Below are 25,299 nucleotides of genomic sequence, written 5' to 3'. Positions count from 1 at the left end.
AGTTCCTCACGTTGTGGTGAACCCCAACCATAAAATAATTTTTGTTGCTACTTTGTAACTGTAATTTTGCTACTGTTATGAATCATAACATAAATACCTGTGTTTTTTGATGGTCTTAGGAGACCCCTGTGAAAGTGTCATTTAGCCCCAAAGGGGTCATAACCCACAGGTTGAGGAACAGCTGGTCTATGGGCTTAAATAGAAAGTTGAGAATCAAATAACTATATTCTCATCACACAAAAGGGATAGATTTTAAACATTCTCACCACAAAATGATAAGTCAAATATATTAATTAGCTTAATTTATTCTATCTATAACATAAAGTCATAAAAAAGGTCACAGGGCACCTCATGAACATGTAGGGCTTTCATAGGTTAACTAAGAAAGAAAACTAAAAGTACTTGAGAAGCAAGAATTTTCCTTACTGTGCTCAGTGGTGGTTCTTCTAATTCCATTTACTGTATCTCAAGAGCTTTTCTTTGTAATGACGCTATAACATCTTTCTCGGTTCCCTCTGATCACTCGGCTACTTTTCCCTTTTTGTCCCTGCCCTTTCTTTCTTTGTGCTGTTTTTACAAAGCTGCTTTATCCCCTATTTTCTAAACATCTGTTTGTTTGGTTTTTAAAAATCTCTCTACTTCTGTGGCTTCCATTACTGTCTTAGATCTTAAGGCTCCTGTTATTCTTTGAGGTTCACTTTCTCTGCAAAGCTTCAGCTCTCTGAACTGAACTCCGTACCAGGCAGTCCCAGAGGCCCCATGGTAAGGTTTTGTGTTGTAAACAAAGCTCTTCAACATATTCTACCCTGATCTGCTATTTCTTCTCTGGCCCCTGTCTTAGTTCACAATGGGATTTTCAAACACTTAGTCTAAGCTTGAATTCTTCATTCTCTCTCCTTTCTCTGTGGCTTTCTTCTGAAATATTTCTCCAGCTGATCCTGTAGATCTCTAATGCTGCCAAGACTAAGGCAAGAAGAATTTTGCTAGTGGGGTATTCCTAACTCTGACATCCAGCTAATATCCTTGCTGCCATCTCCTTTCTAAAACAGATTTTTCACATAGTTGCTAGAATTATTCTTTTTAATACAAATCTGTCAACAAAATTCCAGAGACTGTTTTAATAAGACTATATTTCCTACCTGGGTCACAAGGCCCCACATAATCCTCCTTAGGCCAATGTTTTCAATTTTGTGTCCTATGCAAATTCTTTTGCGGTAAATATTCACTACCCTCTGAACCCTCATAGACATACACTTGCTACCATTTTTGAAGAAATCTTTGCAAGCCTTGGAGTTAGGATTCAATTTCACTGTGGACATTTCCTTACTTCTGTGGCATAATTTTGCTTTCTCTCCTTTGGGCTTATTGAGCACTTACTACTTACTTTAATTAAAGTCTAACAGAGCATATCCCGTGGTGGCACCTAGTGCTAGTCTTTCCTTGCAAACTGTGTGTTTTTCTGAGCAACAGTCACTGTGGCTTATTTTTTTCCTCTTTGATTAAGTGCATAGCACATGTTTTTGCTTCATAAATAGAAAAGTAAAAAAGTAAACACTACAAATCATCACTTAATTAGGCATCTAAATAGTGGAAGTTTTAATTGTCTCACTATTGTGAATTCCACTCTTCCTGCTTACATTGCTAGTCAAGACTGACTTTAGTATAAATTCATCTGTGCAATAAACAAGAGGGTGGCTTGGTGCAGGTATTTTAGTCTCCCTCCAAGGGAATTGATTTGAAAGCTAAGGCGTGGTTTATTTAATATTGCTTTTCTTCTCGAAAACAATAATTTTACATCATGTGAGAGTAGCAAGATTTGTTGCCCTTCAGACTTTTATTTAAGCTTTTATTGTAATTTTCTGATTTTTTAAAAAATTTTTGAGACAGGATTTCTCTGTGTAGCTTTGGCTGTCCTGGAACTCACTCTGTAGACCAGGCTTGATTTGAACTCACAAAGATCCACCTGCCTCTGCCTCCCTAGTGCTGAGATTAAAGGCATATACCACCACTGCCTGGCTCTAAATTTCTTTTTTAAAAATAAACCTTTTTGCTAAAAATGACTCTTAATTTTTTCTGATAATTGCTGTTTCCCACTGAATCCTTGTGTTTTTGCATCAGGGTTCAGGAAAACAGTAGCCATTTACCCAGAATCACTAACCTTAGGCCAGGCCTTTGCAGTTATACCTTCTCTAACGGAAGGACCAGTGCCCAGCAGGCACTCTGCTGTCACTCAGTGGTGGAAATGTGAACACTCAGCGGCCCACTCTAGGTACAGGACTGTCAGCATGTCTCTTGCTTAGAATAAACACAAATGAAGTAGAGAGTCTTCCAGAAGGATGAAATAAACAGCAGTATTAAACCCTTCCATACTCAAACTAGAGTAAACCAGTTCTCAAGAAGTTAAACTACCACCACAACAGACTCTTCAAAGAAGGGCGAAGAAGAAGCAGAACTCCGAAGAACTCGTTCTTTGATAACTCACATAATAAGCACACACTGTTCTCAGAAAAGTCAGCTTTTGAATTTCTAGTTGTGGAAAAGGCTCATTTCTGGAAACAGCTTGTCCTCAAGTTTTTTAACAGTTCAGTTAGACTGAGAGTGGGAGTCACAGGATGCTCACAATGGAAACTCGCCAACCTTGCCAGTGACCTTATCTGGTGCATGATAAGGAGCTAGAAAACCTGCAATCAGAGCAAGATTCCCCCAGGCTCCCAGAATGCAGCTTAATAAGCAGGTCTGCTTTGACAGTATCCTGCTCATCTCTGACTATTAAGTCTGATGATTCCAGAGAACACTGCTGAGTGGAAGGAAATCATTTGAGTGTGATAATACAGCCCTTGCTGTTCACAACTAGAAAAAAAAAAAAAAGCCCAGAGTGTTTAAGTAGTATTTGATTTGAATATGAAATGATCCCCAAAGATTGCCTCAGACCCAGTGGGACTAGAGTAAGAGATGGGGATGAGCCACTATATGCATGTGTTAGTAACTAAAGCCAGGTCCTCTGTAAGAGCAGAACAGGCTTAAAAAAATAAATAAATAAAAAGATTTTATTTATTTATTATTTATTTGTAATTTAGTCTTCTCTCTTATATTACATACCGACTGTAGTCTCCCCCCCATCTTTTCCCTCCACCTCCTCTTTCCCCAGATCCTCAACTCCCCTCAGAAAACAGGAGGCCTCCCAGGGACATCAACCAAAGACAGCCTAACAAGCTACAATAAGACCAGGCACATATTTTCACATCAAGGCTGGATGAGGCAACCCAATAGGATGGAAAGTATCTGAAAGACAGGCAAAAGAGTCAGAGACAGCCCCTGCTCCCACCGTTAGGAGTGCCAAAAGAACACCAAGCTACTCAACCATAACATATATGCAGAGGACTTAGGTCAGACCCACACGGGCTTTCTGATCTCTGTGAGTCCACTTGGGTCCCGGTCAGGTGATTCTGTGGGCTGTATTCTTATGGTGTCCTTGACCCCTCTGGCTCCTCCAGTCCTTCCTCCCCCCTCCTCCGAAGGACTCCCCGAGCTCCGCCTCATATTTGGCAGTACAGGCTTTGAACGACTAAACCTCATGTGCTTCAACCCTTGGTTGTCAGCCAGGAGTGCTGTTCACCAGGTTGCAGAGCCTTGCTAGAGGAAGTGTGTCACTGTGGGCAGGCTTGGAGGCTTTGAGGCTTTGAAGCCCGTCCCTACTTTCTGTTCTCTCTTGCTTCTTAACTGCCAGGTCATCCTCAAGCTCCTTCACGCCTTCCACACCACGGATTATTCTACTGCCCTGGAACTGAAAAACAAAATAATCCCTTTCTCACCTAAGTTGCTTTTTGGGGGTGGGGTGGGGCGGTTGAATGTTACAGCAGCAGAAAGGTCACTAATACATGCGGGAAGCTGTACGGCTGAGGTTCAGGGGACAAGCTCTGTTGGTACAAATGTCTTCACTTGACATTGTGGGCGTTGAAGAAGATAATGCTAAGGGTTACTAATTTAAAAATCTGACCTGTACACTGAAAATTTGAGTCACATAGATTTTCAAGGTCTGTTTAGGTAGAGAAGACATGGGATTCATTTTTAGGGATCAGAGAATGTAGAAATCAATTCAGTAAATTCTCTCACTTTTTAAATCAGTAAACAGAATTATTGCATTTTTTTCCCTAAAAAGATCTCTAGAATAATATCCCATGCACTTGTTGAAAATCATTGACATTTAAAGTCATTAGATAATGTGTAAACTAAGGTGATTCTTAATGAAGTCAGTCTGCTTGGCAGATGTAGAATGTTGGCCCAAAAATCAATCTTCAGAATTTTTCACAGATGCATAGTCTCTAACTTAATGTATTGTTGGTTAAAGTATATTTTTGACAGAGTCTTTCTGTGTAGTTAAGGCCGGCCTGCTACTCTTCAGGCTAGACTTTCACATATGGCACCCTCCTGCTTTAGTTTCCCGTGTGAGGGGATTAAAGGCATGTGCCAGTGAACCCATTTTATTTTGTTAAAAGTTTAAAGCAGCGTTTTTCTTTTAAAGTTTTTTTAAAGTGTGTGTGCGTGTGTGTGTGTGTGTGTGTGTGTGTGTGTGTGTGTGTGTGTGTGCGCGCGTGTGCGCATGTGTGCCTGTATGATCATGTACCAAGAGATACCTCATGCATATGGAGGTCAGAGGACAAGTTGCAGGAGTCAGTTCTCTTCTACCACCTTTACATGGTTTCCAGATATCAACTTCAGATCATCAGCTTTGGTGGTAAGCATTTTTACACACTGAGCCATCCTGCTGGTCTGAAGAACTATGTTTCTCAAAATATTATTTAAATATCATTCAATTTACTTTAATTTGTGTAGTAATAACTACATACAGACAACACACACACACACACACACACCTCACCTGCCCTCACCCTCCATTACCACTAATGGTCTTCCCTCTTCAATAGATTTTTGCCCATTCTGCAAATTTCATACAAATGGGAGCATCCAACATATGGTCTTTGGTTAGTGGCTTCATTCACTTAGTATACTGTTTTCAAAGTTCACCCACATTGTCACATTTATCAGTATTATTCTTTTTATTATGACATTACATAGAGCACCTTTCATTTATTCATCATTGGGCATTTGGGTTGCTTGTACATTTTTGTGTATTTTGTGATCTATGATGCTCTCAACAGTTATGTATGGGTTTTGATTGGGCATAATTTTTGCTTATCTCCGCTATAAAATTGATGGTAGAATTACTGGGTTGTATTGTAATTCAGTGTTCAACATGTTATGCCTACACCTGTTTTGCATTTCCCCCTCAACAACGAGGTTCTGATTTCTCTGCATCCTCATCAGAGCTTTATACTCTCTGATTATTGCCAACTCTGGTGAGAGAAGTATCTCATGTGTTGTTCATGGCTTCCAGTTGTGTGTTTTCTCAATAGCCAATAATATCAACTTAAGTATCTTTTCGTGGATTTATTGGATATTTGTATAGTTTTCTTGAAGCAGTGTTTGTCAGATCTGTTACTCATTTTAAAAGCGGGTTATTTATCTTTCTGTTGCTCCCCTTTTAGTCTGTGTGTATTCCGGGTACAATTACCCTAGGAAATAGAAGATGCGTTGATGGTTTCTTTCTCTGTCAGTTCTTGCTGTCAGGTTTTGACCAATTTCCCTTTCATTAGTCAATTTGGGGATGATGAGGGAATAATTGTGCTGTTATTATAAGTCTTCAGCAAGAATGACTAGAATTTCATGGGCGGTGATGCAGAGCTTTGACTCATTTTATATTTTAGTGAGAAGGAAAGGTGGAGACTGTGGTGCAGGTATTTTCTTTCTGAGATGAGACTTCATTATGTATGCCAGGCTGGCAGTGAATCGACAGCAATTCTCCTGCCTCAGCTTCCCCAGCTGTTTTTCTTTAAAAGAAAGTGGATTCCTCACTGAAGAAACTATAGGCTTCATTAATTAGGCTTTATCTTTAGTGAGAAGATACTTAAAGTATCTCTAAGATTAAAGCTTGAAATTTATATGCACAGCGGTATTTATCTGAAATGAACGTCCATAGCTACTGAAGTTGGAAACAGAATGGCTGTGTAATTAATTGCAGTCTTGCTTTTCAGTTGTCCCTAACACATCAACATAGACTTTCTTATGATAAGTCTTACCTGGAAGTCAAAAGACCAAGAGCTTCCAACGGGTGAGAAAATGTCCACCTTCTCAAGATGACATGCATTTCAGCAACTGTCCCTTCATCCCATCCAGGGGCGCTTCCCAAAACCAGAGGAAGGGAGGAGTTTTCATTATTGCAGAAGAAACGATAAAACCACAGGTATCTTCTCTTTTCCCCAGAAAGTCTGAAAAGACAGATTTTAAAAAAAAAATTTAACATTGTTGTAAATGCACAATACAAAATCATGCTTTTTTTTTTTTAAATTCTTGGAATTGTGTTTTGGTTTATACTGGGAAACTAGTCCTTTATCGTGAAGGAGTTTGATAGTACATTCTATCAGCTTATTTTCTGCCAGTGTATTCTTTGTGGAAAACAAAAACAAAACCACCTTCATTTCAGATAATTTGCATTTTTCTACTCTCTTATCATGGCTGCTTTAAAAATATTTCATTTTTGTGGGCAAAACATCTGTCTCCTCCAGGGCAGGTCATATGTGTCTTGTAACTCAATATGAGGGGAGCAGTCTTGTTTTCCGGTTCTTACTTTACAAGTCAGTGAAGAAGCAAGTTGGTCTGTGAAGGAAAGGCATAATAAGGACCAGATTCCATCTTCTCAGAGTGGTTCCACCAGAGTTCAAAGTTAGCCAAAGTTCCACCAAAGTTAACCCTTTGCCTAACTTCACAAAGATCTCAGTTTATCCCTGGGTAACAGAGTTCACTTGGATTTGGAATGAATACATCCCTGATGACTTTCTTTTTTTTTTTTTTTTTTTGTTTTTGTTTTTTTGTTTTTCGAGACAGGGTTTCTCTGTGTAGCTTTGCGCCTTTTCTGGATCTCACTCTGTAGCCCAGGCTGGCCTCGAACTCACAGAGATCTGCCTGGCTCTGCCTCCCGAGTGCTGGGATTAAAGGCGTGCGCCACCACCGCCCAGCCTGATGACTTTCTTAAATGCACCACCTGAAACAGGGACCTCAGTCTAGGACATGGAGGCTGACTTCTGGGTAGTTTATCATGATGCTCTCAGCCCAATGAAACCATTCAGAGCACAGTCCACCAAGAGGACAACATCTGTTACATGACCATTTCTGCATCTACTTTTGTCCCTTTCCTCTCCCAAACAATAATCCAGCTCATCTTAAATCAGCCAAAACGTCCAAGAACAGTATGAGAAATATCAGATGACTGGAGAGACGGAAGTTGCCATCATCTATAAGATGAAAATATTGACATGTCCAGATGACTTTTATGACATGTCTAGATTCTTCTGTTTGTTACTGTTTTTCCCATCAATAGTAAAAGACCCTGAGATGCGTTGTTCTGGTTAACTTCCTCCTCTAATACTGAGCAGTGCCACTCCCACATGCTGTCTCTCAGGAAGCAGAATTTACATAAAAGAAAATGCAGGGAATCAGTTCAATGAATTTTGACAAACGAATTTGCCAACTAGCAACTGCATGCACTCCTGTCAATGTACAAAACAATTTTTTCCTTGTTGCCAGAGGTAAGCACAGGGTTGATTTCTTTCACTCTGGATTAATATAATCCTTTATTTATGGCTACTTTTGCTCAAAAATGATTCTGAAATTATCTGTGTTGCTGAGTGTGTCAATAGTCCTTTCTTTATAATTAGTGGCTATTATTCTCTTGTATGAATACACTACAATTTCCTTATGTAATCTCTTCTTTGGTGGCCATATGAGTTATTTCCTTTTTGAGGGCCATTATAAATCAAAGTCCCAGGAATATACACATGGAAGCTTTTTAATTGTTTTATTTTCTTTCTCTACAGATGAATCTAATGTCTGGTGGTTTGGGCCACTTGTGTACATGTGGAAGAAAAGCATCTGTTTCCAGAGGTGCCTGTAAAGTTTCACATTCTTACACAGATATTGTGAGAATTCTGGTTGAAACACATTCTTAGCAATTGTAATCGATTTTGTTCATCTTTTTGGTGCTATACTTTCTACTTGCTGATATTGGTTCAAAATTTCCACTTACTTAGCATGTGAATAATTTTTCATATGCTGTATCTTTCATAAGGCATCTGATTGTCTGGTGACTACCTTTTTGGCTGGATTATTTATATTCATTTGTATTGTTACTGACACTGAAACAATGGTTTTGTTATATAAATATCTTGCACACATTTTCCCAGAATGTCTTTCATATTTAGATCTGAATTAATGTGTTTTGATAAACAATTTTAAACTTTAGCTCAACCTCTGTTTCTTTATCTCTGTCTGTCTGTCTGTCTGTCTCTCTGTGTGTGTGTGTGTGTGTGTGTGTGTGTGTGTGTGTGTGTGTGTGTGTATCTCTGTGTCTGTCCTTCTCTGTCTAGCCTAACATTCATTCTAAGAAAGCCTTTTAGTCCTAGATTTCACACTTAGAAGATCCATCTTAGTTCTGCCTATGGTGGAGGGCTGGCATCAACGTTTTTGTCTTATCCTTCTTCCCATTATTAGTTGTCTTCTACGCCATAGGAGTAGTCATTTGCAGAAAATTCTCTCTTCACTAATTGTCTTTGTATCTTTGTGATACACACACTGATCTTCTAACTAGTGCTCCAGGTCATATATTCTACTCTGATTTTGTTACTTTGCCTATTTTAAGTCATTGTTATGCTTTATATTAATTTCTGAATGTACATGAAATCAAAGGATGAAGTCCCTAGCTTATTTTCACAATTCTTTCTACTATTTATATGTATGGAATAACTTTACAAATTGGATTTGTGATGTTTTCTTATTTTTTCCTTAGTGTTGCTACATTGAATTCGTTGTCTGCTTTTTAAATCTCTGAAATTAAATTAACTATTACTCCAATATAGTCTGTAGCTATATTTTTCTGATAATCAATTATAGTTTTGTAAATTGATTGCATGCTAGATAATACCCAAGACCATTTTCTAGTTAACAACCATTAGACATTAGGAATACTACACTGTTGAGAGCATCTTCCTAGCTCTTTAGTATTGAATGAATCAATGTGTTCAGTAGGGGGGTTAATTACAGGCAATCCAGTCTGAACTTTTTGAGATTTCCTTGTATGATGTGTTAGGTAAGGTTTAGAACAGTATCTATCTGTAGATAATCTATAGTAGACTTATTCCCGGTATGCCACTTTTTGGTTCATTTATCACACATCTGGTAAGTGTTCATGGTCAGAATTTCTGCTCTTCAGTTTTGCTCAACTTTTGAAGTCTATATTCATCTCACATCTTCTTGCAGGTTGTGGTAGAATACCTGGTCATAAATAGTAACTAAATGCTCCTGTGCAGATGTACAGCTCCCAGTCAGCCTATCTTACTTCTGCCAATGCTGTGTTCTGAAGTTTCTGGCTAACTTATTATCATTAAGCTCTGATCTCTGCCCTTTTCTGTTAAAATAACTAGACTATACACTATTTTTTTCAAAAATTCTTCATCTCTAGGCTTAAAGAAATTCATGTCTGAAAACATAGTTGCTTCCTGTGCATTTTGCTTGTGTTAAAATTCTGTAAGTCCCTAGGAACCATCTGGTCCCAGGTACAGGTCATGCTAAAGCTATTAGCATGTCCACTAATTTCAAAATGATTATTTTCTTATATATTTTAACCTTCAGCTTCCCACATGTAGGGAATTACTCTATTGGTTGACATTAAGCTTTTATTTTCCTTTCCGTTTTTACAAATATCACAAGTACCTTTGCAATGGATCTTGACTCTGAATTTCCTGACACTGATTACATGTGGTTAATTTGAAAGAAGAGATAATTAACTCACCAAGAAAATGATAAAACCTTAAGTGATTCAAGTCACCAAACTAAACGCTATTTGAAAACTCCACACACTGAAGGCTGTGATCCATCTGTTCCCACAGTCCAAAGTGAGTCTGTGCTGCATGTCACATGAATAATTATATTTAAGTGAAACAGAAGGAAATGTTGCTTCTTTAATGTGTACAGTTAACATAAACAAGATCTGAAGCAGAAAGACAAGTAGAATTCAATTGGGGTAGTTCATTAACTGTTAAAATGTACTCCTTTAGTGAATTTTTTATGTGTATGTCTGTGTGAGTCTATGGCGAGTGTGTGTGTGTGTGTGTGTGTGTGTGTGTGTGTGTGTGCTCGTGGAAACCAGAAGGGAATTTGGAGCTAGTGGTATTTGCAATTGTGAGCACCCCGACACAGACAGAGGTGCTGGGAAATACTCAGAAAAAGAGAGTGATTGTTCAGCCCTAAATGGATCATCTTTATCAACCATGCCCCACCACCTGGACTCAGGGAACACCAGAGAGAGGAGCCTAAAATAATGTGAGAGTTAAGGATGGAGTGCCAAGCTGTGAAATGCTGTTTTCTGGACATCACATGGCTGTTGCCTTCCTGAATTCAAAGCAGCCATGATTACTGCACGAGATCCATACAAGTTCAAGCTAGCCAAAATCTCAGCATTGGTGGGGTAGATTCTCTCCACATCACATCCCAGTTGAGGAGCAATTAGCAGTGCATAATTATTGGGGGTGTGAATCATTCCTTTTGGAGAATGCGGCTGTTGATAGGTTTTCGGTGCTCCAGTATATGGTCTCAAACTCATGTACACAAGGGGAGGACTAATCGGACTCAGTGGGTCATAAAAAGTATATAGAGATATGAAGTTGGGAGGAGAACATGTTAGGGGACTTGGGGTAGTCTGGAAGAGGGGAACTTGGGTAGAAATGATCCAGTTTCATTGTACATGTTTGAATTCTCAATATAAAGAAAGGTTATAATTCAAAAACATTAAAAGTAAAATTAAATACCAAGCACTTGGGGTTAACTAAAAAAACACAAACTCCTGATATTCAAATGCATAAATATCTAGGTATAACTTGCTAGGTTTGACCTTTTTTGTTTAAATATGTTTAAAATTTGTAACATCATTACCTTTTCCATATTTAAAATCTCTTTTCTTGTTACAGTGGCACATTGAGCAATGATCTTATGTGGCACACTTTTAAACATAAGGTTTTGTGGGGTTTTTTTTGTTGTTTGTTTGGTTGCTTTTTTTTTTTTTTAGTAAAGAATCTTCACATGGTGAAGGTAGAATGACGTGAAAAGAGATTGTCAGTATTTTTGTTTTGAGGGCCATGAGACTCTCCCAACATCTTTAAGTCCTAAAGGTAGCTTTGCACAGCAGATACTTATGAGGATGCCTCAGCTTTTGTGGGTTACACACACTATATAGGAAAAACAGTGGCTAGGATTGGAAATGTAGCAATAAGTAAAACACAACAAAACCAGATTTGGTAATTCCTTGTTCTCCTGGTTCTTGTAAACGAGTGAGGAGAGAAGAATTAAATGTATGAATGAGCCTAACGATGGCAGCATAATAAGTATGGTTGCAGAGAGCAAGACTTCATTAAATGAGGTGGTCAAGGAAGGCCCCTGGTGACAGATGACATTTGAGTGACAACTTAAAAGGGCAATATGATTTAATCATGTAAAAAATTTAGAAAAGAATAATTCAGAAAACTAAACACCCAATCAGAGTCTCAGGGTGGGAGAGGGTCCACCCTATGGGAAGTCTGTGAAGGAGGTTTAAGTCACCTGTCACCTGTTTGAAGTGAATGAAACCAGCAGTGGTATGGGCTGAAGCTAGAGAGTAGGACTCAACACTGACCAAGGCAGTACTGGATATTCACATTTGGGCTCAGCCACACTGATGCCTCCTCCAGAAAGTGACTCTGTCTACCTGGTGATCAACTTAAATTCTGGCCTTCTCCATTGATTTATCCTGAGTTCTTTGGCTTCTCAGGTGTCATATTTCCAAATTCAAATCAATGTCATATATTTTGAGCTGTGAATCTACATTTCTCCCAAATCTAGCCACTGCTGTCACAGTCCACTGCTCCCACCTTTCAGAAATCCCAAGGTCTTGCCTAGAAAACCACATTAACTCCCTGCTTGCTTGTGGGCTATTCTTTTTTACTGATTCTTTAACTCATTCTTAAACTTATATTTACAGGGATCACACAAAAAATATAACTCTTTTATTTAAATGATTTTTTTCTTGAAATAAAGTGCCCTCTCTTATACATATTATCATAGTATGGTCCAAGCAATGTATACATATATACTGATGCATAAATGCACATGTGTACAACTTCCTGAGTTTATGCCTATGGCTTATTTCGAATGAGCACAGCTCATGAGCTGTGCCTCACATATTACCAGGTAGCAAACATAAATGCCATTAATTATCTTGAGTTCCAACAAGTGATTTTTGCTTTATTTAGAGAATTGCTGGTTGACACAGTGTAAGAATTTCTTACTACTGACTTAGTGTTTATTTCCGTTCTTTTAAATATTTGCCGTGATATTTAAATTCTAATTTTCCCTGCTTACTAAAACAGCTTCCTATAATTCATTGAATGATGGCTGAGCAATGTTTTTCTCTGAGATGTGATGGTGTCTACCTACCCTGTCTCTGCCTTTACTACTCTGAATTGAATTATTTCTAACTTCATACTGTTCCTTAATCTAAAGTTAAAGTTGCTAAAGCACATCAAAAGTCTTTGTAGATGAGGCAAAATCTCTCCTTTAGTTTGTACACATCAACTGATCATCTAGCATCAATGACTTCAGGAGATGAGAGGATGGCGTGGGACTGCAGGTGCACTCTCAGAAGACATGAGTGCTTCAAGTGTGGCTGATGAGAGCAGGAGAGCAGAGAGAGTCATTCTCAGGCCTGGCTTACTCACAGCAAGGGAGTCTGCTTCTGGGAAAGTCTGGTGATGTGTTTTAAACACTCTCTTGGTGGTTCTTCAAGGTCAGTTCTGTTCTCCTCACTATCAGGTTTCATATATTCCCACCCGGCAGCTGGAAAATCTATCTGAAACGAAGAAGTGATTTTATATGGACTAAACATACATGAAAGTATATTTATAGTTTTGTAAATATTTACTTGAGATGAGCAGAAATGAAAGAAAATTGTAATCTCTATTTTTGTGCTTTTTATTGTTTTAACATAATTTTTATAAGAATCATTACAGCTTGGAGTTGGTATTAAAATGTAAGTGGTGTTTAATAATTTAGCACATATTGTCTAGATTAGTTATCTGTGGTGTTGTGGAATAAGAATGACAATATATGAACTTTCTATGAATGTAGTGATATATTGTGTACTGTAATAAACTTGCCTGGGGATCAGAGGACAGAGCCAGCCACTAGATTAGACATAGAGGCCAGACAGTGGTGGCACACGCCCTTAATCCTATCACTCAGGAGGCAGAGATCCATCTTGATCTCTGTGAGTTCAAGACTACACTGAAAACAGAGCCAGACAGTGGTGGCACATGCCTTTAATCCCAGTGCTGGGAAGCACACATGCCTTTAATCCCAGGAAGTGATGTCTGGGCAGAGAAAGGTGTATAAGGCATGAGGAGATAGGAACTCACCCTCTTGAGACTGAGGATTTCACAGAGGTGTTTAACCATTAAGAATGCTCCTGAGGGAGAGAAAGGAAGGGGCTTTGGGTACGATGGGTCACCTTGAAGAAGAGGTGCTGCGGAAGAAGGAATGTCTGAAGGCCCTCGGGAGAAAACCGGGCGCAAGGACAGGGAAGATGGGGAGCCACAGACCAAGCAGCCCAGAGAAGAGGAAGAAGAAGATGGGAAGCACAGGGGACTCAGGCTTTGGAACTACGTCTCAGAGGATGAGGACCTTAAGAGGAGGAGGGTACCCCAGGCCAAACCAGCTGCAACGGAAGAGAAGGTGAAGGAGCAGCTAGAGGCTGCCAAGCCAGAGCCTGCCATTGAGGAAGTGGACCTGGCCAACCTCGCACCCTGGAAACTTGCTTGGGATCTCAAGAGGGATGTGGCCAAGAAGCTGGAGAAGCTAGAAAAGCGGACCCAGAGAGCCATCACAGAGCTGATCCAAGAACCACTCAAAGGCCAGGAAGCCAGCCTGGCATCTGCAGTGGATGCCACCACCGGACAAGAGGCCTGTGACTCTGACTGAGGTGCTCTCCATGTCCCATCTGCCTGACCTCTATGTCTAATCTTGTGGCTGGCTCTGTCTTCTGATCCTCAGGCAAGTTTACATGAACTCCTTGGGAAGATCGTGACTCCCTAATGTTCCCATGTCCCCCTTTTAAGCCGTTTGCTGCTGTGGGATGGTCTGTATATCAAGTGTGTTGCTGATTGGTCAATAAATAAATCACTGATTGCCCAGTGGCTAGGCAGGAAGTATAGGTGGGACAAGGAAGAGAATAAAGCTGGAGAGTGGAAGGCTGAGTCAGAGAGACACTGCCAGCCGCCACGATGACAAAAAGCATGTGAAGATGCTGGTAAGCCATGAGCCATGTGGCAAGGTATAGATTTATAGAAATGGATTAATTTAAGCTGTAAGAACAGTTAGCAAGAAGCCTGCCACGGCCATACAGTTTGTAACCAATATAAGTCTCTGTGTTTACTTGGTTGGGTCTGAGTGGCTGTGGGACTGGCAGGTGAGAGAGATTTGTCCTGACTGTGGGCCAGGCAGGAAAACTCTAGCTACAGTTTGCCATATGTATTGCATAACCGAACAATATTTTTGATTTGACTCTGGATGTCCCATCTATAGACAGGATGAGAATCCAGCCCCCTTTGATCCTGGTTCCACATGTTTTTAGTTATCTTGCTTCAGTGATAATCTGACCATAGCAAACAAAGTAACAGTAACAATAACAACAACAACAACAACAACAACAACAAGATGTTTCTGCATTATGGAGGTGAGCTGGACTGTTTGGGGTTTCAGATTTTTTTCTTCATGTTAATAATTTTTTTCCATTATAAAGTTAATAAACGCACAGAACGTATGATCTGCTGAACTATGTTAGATTGGTATCACAGAGACAATCTAGGAACATTCTGGACTATGTGAGTTACAGCTTGAAATGCAGTTTAATCTATTGTAGTTTTCTTATTATTTATATTAAAAAATTGGTCAGCTCATTCTATTAATCCATAATGTTTATTGTCATTATTATTTTGGTATATGCTTTGTTATCATTTATTAATTATTGCTTCAATATGATAAAAATAAACAAGACAATCTAAGGCAAAGTAATATTAATATTATCAAGATGAATCTTGAAACATTGATTGTGGTGATTTAGATAAAAGCATACACAATCTTTGTAGGTCATGCTACTTTTTATTTGGCCAGAGTTTGCTGGGCACCAGAGATTAGTCTCCTGAATCCCAAGTGGTCAAAATATATATTGTATGTAGTTATTGTACTTATTGTATATCGTTTTTTCTTATATTAGTTATAACTTTTTTCTTTTTTATTAGAATAAAAAGAGGAAATGTGGTGATATTTTATTTGTACTGAAATTTGATATTTCATTTGTATGTTAATAAATAAAGTTTGTCTGGAGATCAGAGGTCAGTGAGCCATAAACAAAAATCAGGCGGTGGTAGCCCATGCCCTTAATCTGATCACATGGCAGGCAGAGTCTCTGTGTGGTCAAGGACACAGCCAAGCATGGTGACAGGAGCCTTTAATCCCAGTACCAACCATAGAGACCTGGAGGTCTGTATAGACAGGTAGTGACAAGGAAGTCGTGTGGCTGGGCTTAGAGCCAATGAGAAGGCAGAACAGGAAGGCAATAAAAACTCAGTTTAGACAGGAAGAAGCTCTCTCTGGGAAAGCGACAGCAAGGTGGTAAGCTGAGGCTAGTTGTGGCTATTAGTTATTTCTCTGATCTCTTCAGCTATTACTCCTGTATTTGGCTCTGTGTTTCTTATTTAATAAGACTGTTTAGAAATTTGTCGACACATTAATTTGGGGAGGGCATGGTAGGAGTTGGAGGGGAAGAGGAAGAATTGTGTCAATATATTGTCTATGCATGAAATCCTCTTTAAAAAGTTAAGTAAAAATAATACAAGAAATAGTAGTTAGTGAACTAGTACAATTTTATGTCAGTCTGAAGGAATGGCAGGAAGATTAAAGACCTTAAAACCATGGAAGAGAGCGTGACTGTTAGTCCTGTGCTGGTTTCCCAGCGTAGCCACCAGGAAGAGCTGTAGTAAACAGTGAGGTGTAAGTACAATGCATCCTTCTCAGGAAGGTGGGTGAAACAAGAGATTCTCACACAAAGCAAAGGAAGTCAGTCTTAGACAGACAAACATGCTTTCTCTCAGAATGAGGTATGTGCTTGGCAGGGCTGGGGAGACAGGGACAGGCAGATCTTGGGGGCATACTGGCTAGCCCAATTAGTGAGGTTTAGGGCAGTGAGAAACCACATCACAAAAAACAAGGTGAGTGGCTGCTGAGAAATAATGTCCAAGGTTGACCTCTGGCCTTTACATGCATGTGCACACATTTGCTCCTGCACACATGCACATACCCTAATAGAGTCATTTAAATGGATTTTATGCAAGTGAAAGCAAGAAAATGAGGAGACCCAGGAAAAGGCAAGCAATAATCTGCCTGTTCATTTCCTCTGTGAATTTGCATCCACTTCCCTTTGTCCATCATCCACTCACTTCACCAGTCTTGGGATCTGACAACAGTTATTTACCTGGAGAACCATTCTGGATTACTCATCATACCCCTGTCATACTTGAGTGGCTGTACTGTGGCATTCACCATTCAGACTGTAAGGACAACCAGAAAAGAAGACTAGACCAAATACAACAGACATTCTTTGAATGCACAGAGGCGAAAACAGGACTTGTTTAATGTCTTATGTCTTAACATTTTCTGTTAGAGAGCTGAGACTATGATATGGTGATATTTTATTTGTATTAAAATGTTATTTGTATGTTAATAAATAAAGTTGCCCGGGGGTCAGAGCTATTAGCAAGCCATAGGAAAGCAGGGCAGTGGTAGCGTACGCTTGTAATTCCAGCACTTGGTAGGCAGAGCTGGGTAAGTCTCTGTGTGTTCAGGGATACAGCCATTATTGGATACACATGCCTTTAATCTTAATACCAATCATGGAAAACCTGGAGGCCTATACAGACAGGCTGTGAGGAGGCGGTCATGTGGTTGGGTTTACAACCAATGAGAAGGCAGGACAGGAACTCTATATAAAGACTTTAACACAGGGGTAGCTCTGGTTCGGAGAGGTAGGACCACCGCAGGAGGAAGGGTAAGGTTTTAGCTCTTAGCTCTGACCTCTTGGCTTTCTTCTTTGCATTGGTTCTGTGTTTCTTATTTAATAAGAAGGTTGGATACATCTACACTATGATCTGCATTCCCCGTTGACATCCTTATGTCTTTCCCTCTGACCCACACCTATTCCCTGACATAACTCTGGTTCTAGAACCTGCTTTTAATTTTCTTATCATCTCCTAATCTTGTGTGTGTGGGTTCATGCATGTGAGGGTACATGTGTGTATGCATATGAAGGTTAGCAGACAAGCTCATGTGTCATTTCTCAGGCACTACCCATTAGTTATTTTGAGACTAGGTCTGCCACTAGCCTGGAATCCACTAATTCAATTATATAGATTGACCACAGAAGTCCCAAGGATCTACCTTCTCACTGCCCTGGCACTCTAGACTGCAAGCTTATGCCACTGAGTCAGCCATTTTTCACGTGGGTTTCTGGGTAGGAATGGCAGTTATCATGCAAGGACTTTACCAGCAGAGTTAGCCAATTTCGAATCAATTTCTTACTCTAGAATATAACAGAAAGCCTGACATAGGACTTTGGAGTCTTAAATTAGGACCTTTGAAGATCTCGATATTGGTTCCCCAGTAACAAGTTATTTTTTACTTTATCAAAATGAAGGGCACTTTCAAACTAAAGTACGGTAATTCCTACTTGCTAAACATGAGCATACTTAGGAGGACTGTGGTAGATTTCCTTATTGGATTGAAATGTCTCTTTGTGTCCTGGTGCAACACAGCACATGCCATCCATCCTCGTCTAGACCTGGCATACTGAGATCTACACTGATGATTTCTTGTCATTAAGCTGGTGCTAAAAATGTCACTCAGGTGGTTCCTGGAAGGGCTTTCTCTGCCCTAAAGTGAAGCCACAATTTTATAAAATTAATTCTTTTCCATCTTCAACATCTTTTTGTACATATTTCTAAACTCTATCCCTTACACCCCTTACCTCATACTTGTGAACTGGAACTCTGAGAGTGTCATCTCCAAAATGATGGTAAGTGGAAGGCAATTTTGTTCCCAGAGTACGTTGACAACATCTGGAGACATTTTTAACTGCTAGGACTGGGGAGTGGATACATCTGGCTAGAACTCAGTGATGCTGTTAAGCATCCTACAGTGAGTGCACAGAGATGGGACCATAAAGAAATGCTGAGTACAAAATGCTGCCAAGCTAGAAAAACTGTGTTCTAGAGGATGCCACCCAGCTTCTGTAGAAGTGGAAAGTCTACATTCTTGAATCTCTAGATAGTAGTGTGTCTGTGTGGCTGGTCCCTAGCCAACATGGCTAGATGGACCACAGGCATGAGCAAGGGAGGTGCTGCTGGCGGTGTGAGCCACAGCTGGAATCACTGAGTGCTTTTCTTTCACCACCACAAATCACAGAGTGTAGCCATGTTTTAAGACAAAAAAAAGTATAAAATGGATTTTGTCTGCTATTACTCTCTTCCAAGCTAGTCATTTAAAAAAGGTGCAATAGAAGAGATTTTAATGACTTGTGACAATGGAAAAGCAGCTGTATGGTGCTGGGTTAATAATATACAACAATGACTTTTCTTTAGACAATAGAAAGAAGAACTGGACACGTTTAAGGAGAATGTTGACAGCAAGACTTTTCTGCTATCCTTCAGGATGATGAAGAAATGCATTGAATTGCTATTATACAAGCTGACAGAAAAATTGCTTTGAGAGTGCTGGGCATAAATCAAGAGATACCAAAGACACCCAGATCTGGGCTCAAGGAAGGGAACATGTATAATGTGTGACCCTGGGAGAAACTTTCTGTAACTGGCCACCACACTGCTTAACAATCTGCATTTTCCATGTGTACTTTAATCTCAGCTTGGCACTTACCTGCAGGGTCAGTGAGGAAGGCTGGCTCGCATCCCATACTCCTGGAGCTATCATTTCTATGGGAGGCTCACTCTGTAGTGTCATGCTGAATAGCCTAGACCCCAACATAGACTTTCTGCAAAAGATAATGCATACAGACAGACAGGAGTCACTTTAAGAGGGAAGCTATGAGTGTCTGCAGGTGCTTATTCTGGGATGGAAAGCAGCAGCTATTTCTGTGGCTTCATTCAGTAGCTAGAAGAGAATAAAATATCCCACAAATCTAGACACTGATTGAGAGCTCACTGCTAACACGTCAAATGCAAGGCTGTTTTCATAGACATCACTTTTTTTTCCACGTGTGACTATTATTACAGGAGTTTCTAACAGGAGCTTATATTAATGACTGCCATCAATGGTGGTGACTAGTGGAATAAGGAATTTCAGATTTGCACTCTGGACTTATGAGTGCCTGAACTCAGGAAAGACAGTAGCTCTTCAGAGGGTTTTTTTTCTCCCTCCCCATGGAATAACTAAATTCCTTGGGCATTTAAAGATTCTAAATTTATAGAAAGACAAGATTTAAATCAGCACAGCATATGAGCTGCAGAATCAAAATAGTTGTAGGACTTCACAAGGGAAATGTTCCTTTACATATAAATAGAAAGATTATTCTTGTTCAGAATCCTTAAAAATCGGTTGTAAATTACCATAGTAAATGAGAGAGCATGTAGGATACACTTTAGCCAGGGAGGAAACCACTAATGTTTTCAGTGGTTGCAAGAAGATCTAAATCCACAGATCTTTGTACAAAAGAAAAAAGTAAGTGGTACCTGTGAACAAGTCAGAATATTGGTAACATATTCCAATGGTTAACTAAGAATAGTGTTTGATTTCAATATACCAAACTGGAAAGTAGGTTAATTATCAAAAGTAAATGTAAGATTAAGATAAATCTTTTTTAGGTATCCTTCCAAGTGAGGGTCTACTATGAGTTGGCAGAAAACCTCAGGTGGTTCTCTGATGACTGAGACAACCCAACTCAGGCCAATCCAGTAACCCTGACTAAACTGGGAGATCCCTAATGAGCTGCATTAGCCATCAGCTTTTGATAAAACAAATAGCTACCAGCTTTGAAGGTGACTGGTTTGGAGGTCAGAGCTAGCAGGCCACAGAATCTTTGTAGCTTTTCCTTTCCTTTCTAACCCCATTTATCCTTTCATCTTGTTAGAAAGAGAGGCAGAGTGTAAGAAAGCTTTTTAAGTGACTTGGCATTTTTATCCAAAAGAGATTTCATATTTCAACTAGCCAGTACTTGGCTGTAAGTGGAGAGGTTTTTGTTCTCATTAATTGCGGGGTGGAGCTCATGAGAAGTTGGTTGCACTTTTACACCTGCATTTTGGAATGTGTTATATTTGTGATTTTGCTGTATTGTATGTCTTGACCACATTTGAAGCAAAATAAATGTGATTTATCTGAGCTGGTTTCTATCAAGAAAGAATCCAATGGTGTCTGTTCTTTCTGCTCCTAGATAGATTGTATTGTAAGAGTCTCTCTAGCCTCTACCCTGTGGCACAGGATTCATAATGAAGCCAGAGTACTTTCTGTAGGAGTGGGGCATGCAGAGCTTAGGAAAGAGGGCATGAAGGATATGAACGCCCAGATAGACAGTGAAGGGTAATGGTATACACATTTTAAGGCCATTTGATGGGCCAAGAAAATAAACGTGTGACATTGTTTTGGAGGTGATTATTTTGCTTAGCATTGGGGAGCTTATTTTCAGATAATAGACTGTACTAGGTACTGCAAGCAGGGCTTTCATAGACTTTCAAATAGGTAAAATTGTCAGGAAGATGATCAGTAGCAGTAAGGAATAAAAAACAGATCTGAGAGTGTTGGTGGCTTCAGGAAATAGGGGGTTTTCCTTTGAATTCCACTGACCAGGAGAGCACTAGGAATTAGACCTGACTAGTCACTGAGTATGTTGTTATGCTGATCCATTTGGAAAAAGCTGCTTTTTAAAAATTAGCATTGAGGTTATCTTTATAACCTGAATGATTCTCCTTTCTTCTGTTTAAAATTGCACCAAATCATTCGATTATAATGTTATTTAATGTATAAATTGTATTGCTATATATAAAATAAAGAGTGGTTTCATTTTAAACAATTAAGAAAATTTAGATACAGAAACAATAAAAATGGACATATTTAAAACAAAGGAGGTGGGGATCAACAGTAATTTAAAAAAATTACTACTGGGTTGAAGGGATGACTCAGTGATTAAGAGTACCGATTGCTCTACCAGAGGAACTGGGTTTGAATCCCAGCATCCACATGGTGTTTCACATCTATCTGTAACTCTAGGGGACTCAATACCTGTCTCTGGGTTCTATGTGGGCCAGGCATTCAAGTGATGCACAGACATGCATACATGCAACAAAATCCACACATACAAAATTTAATAAGATAATATGGTGAAAATATTTATTAATCTATAACACACACACACAAACAAAAAACAAAACAAACAAAATTGTTACAAAGGCAGTCACTTGCATCATACTTTGTGATAGGATGTCTGGAGCTTGCCTGAATCAGCCAGCCTATGTTAACTAAGCTTCCTGGAATTTATTGGACAAACTGAATGCTTTTCAAAAGTTCTTACAGTGTTGTAGCTTTTTTGGCAGTGGAGGCTGGCTTCAGAAGGGTGGTGGGGAGACACTAACTAGACCTGATCAAAAGACTACAAACTCGCCCTGCAGAGCACAACTATAGTATTCATCATTCTTACACTTTGAGGTCTTCAGGAAATATGAGAAATCAGACTCCACTTTTGTACATGGTGTTTGGGGATATTTGTCCTGGCATATCCTCAAGGTCTTTTAAACTTGATTAATGTTCAATTCAGTGATTAAAAATTTCAACTCCAAATGTGCTGCATGGAGAAGGACAAATGAATTGATTGTAATTCCATCACCCTAATCCTAAAACAACAAAATGATGATTATTGAGTTTAGTGATCAGGAATCTTTGCATCAGTTCGCAGCATCTGGAGCTAGAGGACACAAAGGATTATGTTATTGGGAGGTCAGAAACCAAAGGACCTGATGTGATGAAATCCTTGGAGAGCCTGACTCTAATAGGTCTAGTGGGGTTCATATCTAAAAGGAGAGCCCTTGTGATGCTGAGGTCAGAGCTCCCGTAGGTTACAGAATTTTTATAATACAGTCACAGAGGAGGATGTGGCATCTCCAAGCAGGAAGGGATGCAGTGTAGTGGGTAGCCATTCCTGCTTTGACCTGGAAGTTCCAACCCCCATTGAGGCTTCAGTAACAGTCACACCTACAAGGCGGGGCCAAGAGAGGATGCTGAAGACCCAAGATCTTGGTTCCTGGACCCTGGATGCTAGAGGTAGACCGAGCAGAGTTCTCCAGAGAACACTGCCGGACTGCACCACACCTTTCACAGACCCTGTAGCCTATCCCTTCACTTGTAAGTTACCCCACAAAATAAACCTCCCTTTTAACTACGTGGAGTGGCCTTAATAGTTTCACCAATATCGCAGTTGAAGACAGAAAAAGCAAAGGCAAGAACTTGACCTGAATTCTGTTTTTTGTTCTATTTTTTAAAGCTACCTGATTATTTACATCAGATCACCTTTCCACAAATCTCCTCTTGCAAGTGTGGCAAGTGGACTCTGGGCCTCTTGTGGACCAGAAGAAAACCAATGAGCTTGAAGAACACAACTACTGTTTACTACTTAATTCTGAAACTGTAGATGTAACCAACCTTCTTATTAAATAAGAAACACAGAACCAATGCAAAGAAGAAAGCCAAGAGGTCAGAGCTAAGAGCTAAAACCTTACCCTTCCTCCTGCGGTGGTTCTACCTCTCCGAACCAGAGCTACCCCTGTGTTAAAGTCTTTATAGAGAGTTCCTGTTCTGCCTTCTCATTGGTTGTAAACCCAACCACATGACCGCCTCCTCACGGCCTGTCTGTATAGACCTCCAGGTTTACATGATTGGTATTGATTAAAGGCATGTGTATCCAATAATGGCTGTATCCCTGAACACACAGAGACTTACCCAGCTCTGCCTACCAAGTGCTGGGATTACAAGAGTACGCCACCACTGCCCTGCTTTCCTATGGCTTGCCAATAGCTCTGACCCCCAGGCAACTTTATTTATTAACATACAAATAATATTTTAATACAAATAAAATATCACCATATTTCCCCTTTTCTATTTTAATAAAAAGAAAAAAAGGGGGAAGTGCTGTGGGATGTTCTGTATGGCAAATGTGTTGCTAATTAGTCAATAAATAAAACACTGATTGGCCATTGGCTTGGCAGGAAGTGTAGGCGGGACAAGGAGGAGAATAAAGCTGGGAAGTGGAAGGCTGAGTCAGAGAGACACTGCCAGCCACCACAATGACAAACAGCATGTGAAGATGCCTGTAAGCCACGAGCCATGTGGCAAGGTATAGATTAATGGAAATGGATTAATTTAAGCTGTAAGAACAGTTAGCAAGAAGCCTGCCACGGCCATACAGTTTGTAACCAATATAAGTCTCTGTGTTTACTTGGTTGGGTCTGACAGCTGTGGGACTGGCAGGTGAGAGAGATTTGTCCTGACTGTGGGCCAGGCAGGAAAACTTTAGCTACAAAAAACAGAGTTGAAATGAGGAGGTTAGCATTAACAACCCAGTCAGTTGGCTGAGGAATCAAATTATTTGGAGAGTAAGACTGATTTTAGGTCGTGTTTGAAATTCTGCAAATGATTTTTATTTTTAAGACTTTAACTCACCCCAGGAATCTTGAAAATACTGTTGGTCTCAAAAATAAAATAAAATAAAATAAAATAAAGTAAAGTAAAATAAAATAAAATAAAATAATAAAATAAAATAATAAAATAAAATAAAATAAAATAATAAAATAAAATAAAATAAAATAAAATAAACAACTGAATTAGAATCTTTGGGGGATACCTGGGATTTGGGTTTATAACATTCAAGAAAATACTATCATTTAGCCAATGTAGGGAATCTATATGGCAAAGTAGCTTCCACAATAAAAATGCTAAGCAGCAATTACACTATTTATTTCTGAACTTGAATTGGAGCTGGAGCTCTTGGACATGGTTGTGCTGAAAGAAACCAGTCCTTGCTGAAGTGGGAGAGGTTCATGTCTACTATGATTGTATATACAGGGACAATCTTGGCTGCAAAAGACTCTGTGATTTTGTCTACCAAATCTTTCCTTTATATTTGAGATATTTTTCTTTATAGAACTGAAGGTGAATGTTTTTGATGCTTAGAAATGTCAATGCTTATTTTTATGTGTAGACATTAACTAATGCATCCCTCATAGATATATATGAACTTAATCACCATTGGTTTTTCAAAAGCCCACTTTTGGGGGTCCTAAAGAGACAGAATGCCTCCAGGAAGCTATTCTGAGGTCATGTGCATGATGGAAACAATATCAATATAAGTGATCATTACAATTGCATACAACTGATGAGGGGCAATTCGAACTATGATAGAAGATTCAATATCAAATATTTATGGGCAAGGGTCATCCTGTGAGTAGAAATGAAAGCAAGATGCCACTTTTCTGTGATCTGGATATATCTACACCAAATAAATTGATTAAGAATCTCGGTAAATTCTAGTGAGGCACAAAATAGAGTTTGTGGCTGTGTCTCAACAGCCACACTTGATGGATTTCTGATGTCTTAGAACAATCTGAATTTCTTTTGACTGTTTATCCCAGGAGAGATGGAGATTTTTCTGGTTTTGATGAGAAACAGTCTTCTGGGAATGTATTTCCAAACGCTTGTTGAACTAATCATAGAAGTCTATTGTGTTTTCCTGTGCCTCATCATCACTGCTTTACATACATTTCCTTGCAAAATCATCACCTTGGATCAGTCCCAGATAATTGCTTCCCGAAGACTCCCACACTGGAAAACCATGCCCTGCAAACAGATGCCAGAGTTTATACTGGCACCTCTGCACATGGCAAGCTGAGGACCAAATGCACTCAATTCTCTTTTCAGTTAATAACTGGAAATATGACTTTACAAAAATGCTAGAAATGCTACATCTCTAATTCTGCAGATGAAACTGAAAAGAAACTTTCTCACAGGTGGAAGGATGCCTGTATGGCAGCTCTTATGGACAAAGTCATGGATGCTTTT

The 25,299-nt window shown here is 39.4% G+C and overlaps 1 protein-coding gene and 1 pseudogene across 3 annotated transcripts in view; one reads left to right on the top strand and one right to left on the bottom strand.

Moving 5' to 3' along the window:
• Nucleotides 1-25,299, bottom strand: part of Pik3c2g (phosphatidylinositol-4-phosphate 3-kinase catalytic subunit type 2 gamma) — a 326,663-nt gene that overhangs the window by 216,414 nt on the left and 84,950 nt on the right. For all 3 annotated transcript variants that reach the window (XM_052721754.1, XM_052721755.1, XM_052721756.1), the window contains 3 exons: nt 19,120-19,234; nt 12,858-12,988; nt 6,138-6,326 (listed from right to left, as the gene is read on the bottom strand). In XM_052721754.1, the coding sequence (XP_052577714.1) occupies nt 6,138-6,326; nt 12,858-12,988; nt 19,120-19,234 (435 nt within the window). The remainder of the gene's footprint in view (nt 1-6,137; nt 6,327-12,857; nt 12,989-19,119; nt 19,235-25,299) is intronic.
• On the top strand, nt 13,637-14,115 carry LOC128099859 (coiled-coil domain-containing protein 12-like; annotated as a pseudogene).

The sequence above is a fragment of the Peromyscus californicus genome, unplaced genomic scaffold (genome assembly GCF_007827085.1).
Source record: "Peromyscus californicus insignis strain IS unplaced genomic scaffold, ASM782708v3 Scaffold_6__1_contigs__length_162567912, whole genome shotgun sequence".
NCBI lineage: Eukaryota > Metazoa > Chordata > Mammalia > Rodentia > Cricetidae > Peromyscus > Peromyscus californicus.
Note: the sequence above shows the minus strand (reverse complement) of the source record. Positions and strands in the feature narration are given on the sequence as shown.